Source organism: Camelina sativa, chromosome 19 (genome assembly GCF_030686135.1).
Source record: "Camelina sativa cultivar CO46 ecotype springtype chromosome 19, ASM3068613v1".
NCBI classification, from domain to species: Eukaryota; Viridiplantae; Streptophyta; class Magnoliopsida; order Brassicales; family Brassicaceae; genus Camelina; species Camelina sativa.
In genome coordinates, this window is record NC_141898.1 from 18,184,938 (window position 1) to 18,193,370 (window position 8,433).

Here is an 8,433-nt window from a genome sequence, read left to right on the forward strand (position 1 = left end):
TGTTTGTAGTACTGAACGTAAGGGTTATTCCGGCACGGAAAATGGTCAACATCAACACAAACATTTTATCATATATATATATATATATATATATATCTAAATTTCAATACAATGTATTTTGAATTTGAATCGTAAAGTCTGAATTTTATCTCTGAATTATTAAACATTATACAAAATCAAAATTGAGTTAATCGCTATAATACGACGTTGTTTTGACTATAATTCATACATAAATTCAAAACGAGAAACACCGTTCATCATGTATACATAAATCCAACCACTCTTTTACAAATCTCCGCCTAGTACTGATTACTTCCCGCAAATCGTTAGGCTCATTTTTTTGTCTGGATTAATGATTAATCCCCGCCAAACATCGATTATCTAATTATACATGTCTAATTTGATTATAACTTGTATAATCTGATTATTTCCCGCTTAATTTTGTATATAATGATTATTTTTAGATCCAAATATAAATCAAATATGTATTTTTTTGTTATTTAGATATTTAAATTAAGAGTTTGCCAAAAAGATATTTAAATTAAGAGTTTATGATGTTTTACAATAAATAATGTACAAACTTTTAATGAAAATCATAAATTTTCTTTTAAAATTATGTTTTATGCATTTACCGTAATTCTAAAGACAATACTATAGTTTTATATTTTATATGATATATTTATTTTAGCATAAACAGAACTATACATATATTTAATACTATATATTTTTATTTTATTATTAATTTAATAAAATAACCCTAAAACTAGTTCCTGATTAATCTCCGATTTTCTCGCTAGGCACTAGATCCACTCCTATATTACGAAACAAAGAAAAACCTCTAAAACATCCAATATTATAAAAGGGAGGGAGTAGTTGATTTAAATCGACTAGGTCAATGTTAGTTTATAGGTAATGTTGAGTATAAAATTTGAATTTTACCAAGGTTGAAAATGAAAAAGTACATTGTTGTATTGAAGGTTATTCTTATTTATTTTTTTTTTTATGAACCAACGGTTGTGTTGAAGTTTATGAGCAAAAAATGCATATGACAAATTGTTTGACTCCGCAAGCTAGCCTAACTCAAGATTTTACAAAGATTCAATTCAATTCAATTCTAAGCCCAATGGATTGGGCTTACCAAATTACCATATGGTGTAAATTATCAGCTACGGTGCACACCACACATAACATCCGTACAAACCAAAACTCATCGAGAGAGTATCACACTATTCATTTCACCGTAAACCCTAGCAAAAACCTCTCCGCTTGCTCTCTCTTTCTCTCTTCACTTCTCCTTGCAGCACAGTAGTAGAACAAATGGCTTGGCGCAGTGCAGGATCCGCTGCTCGCTCTTTCGTCTCCGCCACCGCTAGATCACCGTCTCTCCGTTCTCCGTCGAGGGCGCTCCCCCGTCTCCGTCCTCCTCCATCCTCCCGTCGCTTCACCTTTTCATCACCTTCCAGGTTTGTCTCCTATATCTCCATCATCGTCTTTTGATCAATTTCAGTATAATCTAATCAAAACCCATTTATAGATTTCATGAAATTGAAGATTTTTTCGTATCTCGATTTCGAAATGTTCAATCTTTTGCTTTTTGTTGTTTTGTGAATATGTATATTCAGGAATCTAGGAGCACTTGGTTGTACACAGTCGTTCTTGCCTCTGTACAGTGTTGTGGCTGCTTCTCAACTCACATCTCACCTTAATGTTAATTTGAGGGCTTTCTGCGAGCTGTCTAACGGTACCTTCCAACGCACTTGTCCGGATCGCTAGTAGTCCTCTTTGTGAGTGTTTTACTTTACTTAGGATTGTTTAGGATAACTTGGGGAGATAAGTCTGTTTTTTATGGATTTGTTTCTTGTAACTTCACTGTGGAGTTTCTTAGCGCGTTGGGGTGTTGTTATTGTTTCTTTGTTTGAGTAGGATTAAGTGGTTTTGGTTGTTCCTTCTTGATTTGTAAAGAACAATTTTGGGTTTTGGGATTTGATAGGAATTGGAAAAGATGGGTGATGCACTTGGATTTTACAGTTGCGGACAAGAGAGTACTGCTGCATTTGTAGGTTTTTTTTGTCAATTCTTCTCCTGTTTAAGATTAGACTCTGTTTCCTTTAGCATTGTGTTAGCGTGATAGAGAAAAGCAAAAGGTTGTTTAGCACTGAATAACAAACATCTTGTTCATTTAAACACTCAGTTTGATTTTCTGATTTAAAGCTTTTTTTGCATATTCATGAAGCTAAAAGACATTGTGCAGAGACAGTCTATGGCTTTGCATAATAAAGATGCACACTTGTTGCTTTTGATACACGCACAGAATACGGTTTATACAACCTTTTGTGTTTTGTTTCATTCGGCTCCCTTTGAGTTATCTCCTGGTTATCATACAAAGAATGTTAAGTGATATGTGATACACAATGACGGTAAAGAAGAATTGATTGTTAGGAATGTTGGCCATTAAGCTCAATGAATCTCCCCTTCAGGTTCTTATACTGATTAGTAAATTTTGTTGCAATTTGAGACAGGTACTTGAAGAGACAAAAGAGTGGCATGTCACAGTGCGTGCATCAGTACTTTGAAGGGATGTGATATCGAAAAACGTGGGGTTACCTCAGAAATGAAACTTAGTTGTTGTGTTACTCTTTTTTAGAAGCTTTAGTTCCACAATGTGTGGATTATTAGCTGTAGAGCTTTTCGTTTGCTTGGCACAATTTTTTTTGTTTTAGAAAAAATGCATATCAGCCAGCATTAATAAGTGGATTGGTCAGAACTAAAACAATGTTGTTCCCGACTCATCATTTTTTTCCAGTCTCGAACTATAATCTTGCTGCAATTTGCCACATACACTTACTTCCGGGAGTTGGAAACATAAGCGTAGATCTGGAGATTCCTGTTGTACTGCACTCTCCAAGAAGTGTACTTGTTCCTTCAAACAAGCTTGAAACGTATGCTTGCATAGGTTGTTCATACGGATGCCTATAAAAGATGCATTGGCTTGCTTGCGAAAAGTAAAAATACACTTAACTAATCAGTTGAAACCTCAGATTCATAACAATGCTCAAGCACAATGTTTCATAAACAAGACTAGATAGGTAGACAACTCCCCTAATACTTTTGCATTCAAAGTTTAAACACTGTTCTGTGAAACAATTTTTTTTTCTTTTGTAAAACATAATTTAAGATGAGACGGAGTAAACGATTTATTATCTCAATAATATTCTCCTATAGTTTTCACCAACATAAAAAGATACTAGATATTCACCCGCGATATACTGCGGAACTATATTTATTAAATTTAAATATATAAAAATTAAGTTGTATTTATTTGTTTTATATATATTTAGTTTTATCATTGGTTATACCCATAATCACCAATTTTCTTTTATATATGCGGAATGATATTATTACGTGTACTATTTTGAAATCCATAAACAATATGTATTTAGAAAACCAAATAGTGAAAAATGAAACATTACAGTATCGTTATTGCTATTATCCTTATAATATCTCCACTTCATTGCTATTTTCCTTTATCAATTAAAATCTTACAATCATTGCTTATATAATATAGTTATATGGCGGGACGGGTTTATAAGACTTGACGGGTTTGAATTAACATTATTATAAATTTAAATATTATTAATTTGATATTAAAATACGGGTTAAATCGTCATTTAATTATTTGGTCAACACTATAAAACTAGAATATTAGACATACCAAATCAAGGTAATTTTACTAAATTCTGTAAAACAATTAAATCATTAGCAAAATTATGTCTTAATCAGATAATATCTTATAAATTACTTATTATGTATTTTATTATTTATACAAATAATAAACAATCCACTTAACTAAATATAACAAACAAAAAGAAAGTAAAATTCTATTTTATGAAAAATTTGACCCGCGGTAAAATCTTGTTAGAGAAAAAAATCTGTGTAATCAGGTTTATTAAGGAATATGTTAGGAATCACTTATTATTACTTTGATTAGGGAGATTTTTTTTTTCAAGTTTAGGGAATGTCATATTTATATATTTAATTACCAAATTAGTATTTAATGTAAAAGTAGTGGTCCCGATTTTTTTGAAAAGTTTCGATTATGGGGAGAATAATTGTTTACAAAAATTGGAAACCTTTTATAATTTAATAAATGTTAAATTATAAATCAAAAATATTTAATGCTAATGACATCACTGTCAAAAGATTCCAACTCCAGAATTTATTTGCTAAATGTCTCAAAAAATGTATATATAGATATCCTCCAATGGTTGTAATGAAATAATAGAAAAGTTTAATAGTATATGTTCGCCAAACCAACTACAATTGGTCAAAGAACATAAACAGCTTTGAATGATTAGGGGAGGTGTAATAATTAATCATCCCAATAATTACGTGCTAATATTAAATTGGACCATTAAATTTTAATATGCCAAGTGAAGCATATATATTCATTTTCTTAAAGACTACAATGCTTTTTTTTTTTTTTTTTTTTAACTCATGAATTGATAATCAAAGAAACAGGAGTGTTGCAAGAACAACCAAGAAGATAAACAGGAGTGTTAACGATATAATAAGCCAAACATCCTTTTCTTAAAGACTACAATGCTTTGGTGTACTTTTTTTTTCTTTTTCTTGTGTGAATCGATGCCTGGTTGTACGTAGACTTGGATGAGTACGGAAACTGGTTGCGTACAAAATTGTTTTCGTGTGATTGTTCATTTTATCGGAACATTATTATTTTTTCCTACATTATACTAAAAAAACATTCAATTGCTATTTTATACTTGCACATGCAAACGAAATATAACAGAAACTTCCCTCAGATTCTTGTTAATGATTTTTGTTTTCATATATTTTTTTTTCAGTTTGGTTACCTGTAATCTAACTCTAACTACGTTAATCCCCATACGGTCAACTAAAGATATAATCATATGATTGATTGTTTATTGTTTATATATTAAAGAGAAGCATCTCAATTTCTAAATCCATTTCAATCTTGGTTTATTGAATATGTAAATTATAACTAGTGTTACATAAGTGGCAAAACAATTAGAAAATGTAAAAAGATAGAGGTAGATAATAATATAAGACATGACAATACATTAAAAATAAATGATCCATAGTTGAATTATTAGGTCGATAATATAGGTTTCCAAGATTGTGGGCATAAACTTGTTATTTTAGTTTCAACATATTATTTATATCGTTACATAATAGTGTATATCAAAATTATCACATATACATGTTCGTATATATATGTCAAAATTAAAATATGTAGGTTAATTTGAAATTTATATGGAAGAGGATAGATTTGTGGGAAGCTCAATTCCTACGAAACAAGGAGCAACGACTTCTTAACTGGGAACAAGTTCTGCCACACCACACGCCACCTCTATTCTCTTCTACCACATTGTTTTATTCCTTTCCATTAATTTATATTTTATTTTTATTTGATTATTATTATTTTCAGTTTGGTCCTGCATGTCATCTTATCAATGGCTTCTTTGTATTTTTCACAGCTATTTTTTTCTTTGCTTTAGGATTTTTCTTTTCTACCAAAAAAACATTAATATCAATATATTATCAAACATATCATAGTTTTTTTAGTAGGCGTATTATATATTTGCTCAAGCGTCATGTAAACATTTCCTACAATATTCAGTCTTTGATAAAATCATTAAGCTGAATCTCAAGATGACTCACTCCAAATGAATCTTTACGCATAACTAATATACATATATATATTGGTAAATGCATAACTAATATTTGAACTTCTTAAAGATAAATAACAAAATATATGAATCCTAAATGATGATCTTGTGTGATTATTATTTTAATTTCTTGAAATGGTTTGATGAATGAAATGTGATATTTAGCAAAACTGTTTGTGATTCTTTCATAGGAGTATTAGATGCATTTCTTGCTAGATTAAAAGTATAATTACCCTAATTAACCTTGCCTATATGAGTTATCGAAGACGAAAAAAAGCCTTTCAGAAAACTAGAATTTAATACATTTCCGTTGCAACTAAGACTAAAGAATAAGCAACTTTAAAAATGGAAATAAGAATGAAATGGTGAAGAAAAATACAGAAACAAGACGAAGAGGAAAGGGAGAGGAAAGGGAAGCTCGCACGTGATTCGAAGTCCACGAGCTCCAAATCTTCCGAATATCTTATGGCGGTGTGACGGTTCCTTTCTTTAGTTTCTCCTGTCTGCACCAATAATATTTTGTTTATTTGCTTAATATCATTAATATATAATGATTCATTAATTAGATGTTCTTAATCAATCTTTCCACCTACAAAACTGTTTACATGTTAACGTAATGTTGAGTTTTTTTATAACGGCAACATGCTTTAAAGCCAACAGGAAACCTCCGGCTCTAATAACTAAAACGTTGACCTCAATCTGAAATATATGGACTGCTAATATACATATATTCATTAGAAAACAAAACTACAATAAAATACAGATATGTATTTGAATCGTGTTGTTATATGTGAACATGTAAATTGAAGGAATTTTCAAGAGTTAACGATTTTGGTTTTCCTCCGTTAACTATTTTGCCTTGCACAATTTTAAACATGTATATATATTATCTTATGCTAGTATAATACTAATACTATTATATACAACTCTTGGAATCGCGAAAGCTCAATCTGTATTAGCTTGTCGAAAGCTCACTGTTTACAAGAGAGAGTACACACTGTTTAAGATAATATTTATACATGTTTTTGATATCTTTACTTTTTTCCAGATAAAATATCTTTATTTTATCTGGATTAATAAAATAACAATATTTTTTTTTAATTTAATTCTAACAATATGATCCAGAAAATATGAGATTTGTTTTAGTGATGTATACAAATTAGGGGTGAAAATCGAGCTTGTTCGGCCTGAAACCCGCAAAGTCCACATTTATTTGAGTCCAGTTTGGCCCGAAATATTTTTAAGCCTATATTTTAAAGCTCGGCCGACATTAATAGGGTTATAAGGCTTTTTCAGGTTTTCCCGAGCTTTCTTACGGGAAGAATCAAGCTTATAAATCTTTAACATGTCTTAAAAACAATGTTTAAAGGTGCATTATAAAACGAATCTATCAAAATTCAGATAAGTCATCAATATTCACTAAAATCAACCTAATTTAAAAGAAAAGTTTAAAACTAAATAATTTTTATACTTGAATCAAATAAAACAATATAGAAATCATATAAAAAATCATAGACAAAGATTTTAAAAGTAATAAGTAAGGTTTTTAATTATATATGAAAACTAGGATTAGAGTTTTAAACTTTATTTACAATACATAATTAATCAAATATTCCAACCAAATAAAAATGTTACCAAAAAAGTATAAAGATATTTGTTTAAGGGTTTTTCGGACATGTCCGAGCCCGATCGGGCTAAACTTTAAAAACCTTATTGTCCGAACTGGCTGAGCCAGAAAGACTCGATTTTTTCTGGGCATATATATTTAATCCCGAGCTCGATGTGCTTGATGTGCCTACCATCAATCAAAGGAGCCATTGAAAAGATTTCAGGAAAGGAAGGAGGGGATGCTCTTTGCCAGCATTGGTAGGAAACATTTCAATAGCCTCTTCTATGGCTTCTTTAATTGATGGTAGGCACATCTTTTTCAAAATTGACGGCAGTGCTGTAGCATCTTCATTACAATCTTCTTTCCATTTTGAATAAGGTGTTGGAATAGATGTACCAATGTCATTGAATAGATGTACCAATGTCATTCTCATTCGACAAAGAATCTTGGTTCTACAAAATCAAATTTCGATAATTATTGTAATGACCATTCAAAGTCAGAAATTTAAGTATGAATTAATTACCTGAATTTCAGTAGATATAATATCCCTAAGATCAGCCTGACACTCAGACTCTTCAATATTGTCAACTTATGTAGTATTATCATCCATCTCTATGTACGACACTTTGTAAGTGTCTTTGGCCACTACAATTTTAGGGGTTTCTATAGAAGCAAAAAATAGAAAAGTTTTTCCTACCAATGCTTGCAAAGGTGTAGGCATAATGGTAGGATCTTGAATCTGTACATTTTAATATATATATAGAAAATATATAAATCATTATTACTTACTATTGAAAACCAAGAATGCAAACGTTTCTATTTGTAGTATACTATAAATAGGTAATTAGATGTATTACCTCATCATACTGTCCTCCTAAAACATCTAGTAAAGTTTGGTTAACTACCTTGATAAAATTGGTGCCAAAGATAATAAACTTCGACTCACCAGTGCTATCCATGACATCCATAACCAGTTTGTACCTAAAATACAATATGCACGCATAAACAAATAATGTTTTTTTCAAATTCATGGAATAACTATTTAAAAAAAAGACCAAATATGAAGAAGTGAACCTAATTACCTACATATAACCTTTGAAACATCTTGGTTGCAAG

The 8,433-nt window shown here is 30.4% G+C and overlaps 1 protein-coding gene and 1 long non-coding RNA gene across 5 annotated transcripts; one reads left to right on the forward strand and one right to left on the reverse strand.

Annotated features, from left to right (window-relative positions):
• Positions 1–1,168: 1,168 nt before the first annotated feature.
• LOC104766697 (uncharacterized) lies at positions 1,169–2,770 on the forward strand. 4 transcript variants are annotated; one of them, XM_010490635.3, is made up of 4 exons: positions 1,176–1,463; positions 1,623–1,741; positions 1,991–2,056; positions 2,520–2,770. In XM_010490635.3, the coding sequence occupies exons 1-3, from the start codon at positions 1,318–1,320 to the stop codon at positions 2,008–2,010; spliced, it is 285 nt and encodes a 94-aa protein (XP_010488937.1). In that variant the 5' UTR covers positions 1,176–1,317; the 3' UTR covers positions 2,011–2,056; positions 2,520–2,770. The 4 variants fall into 4 exon arrangements, 3 of the variants coding, with proteins under 3 accessions (XP_010488939.1, XP_010488937.1, XP_010488936.1); XR_764100.3 differs by having other exon boundaries at positions 1,185–1,463; positions 1,623–1,784; XM_010490637.3 differs by lacking the exon at positions 1,991–2,056 and having other exon boundaries at positions 1,169–1,463.
• A 4,442-nt stretch (positions 2,771–7,212) lies between these two features.
• On the reverse strand, positions 7,213–7,962 carry LOC147920750 (uncharacterized). The gene is made up of 2 exons (XR_015590496.1): positions 7,841–7,962; positions 7,213–7,769 (listed from the first exon to the last, which is right to left on the reverse strand). It is a non-coding gene; the product is annotated as an uncharacterized LOC147920750 (long non-coding RNA).
• Positions 7,963–8,433: the final 471 nt, after the last annotated feature.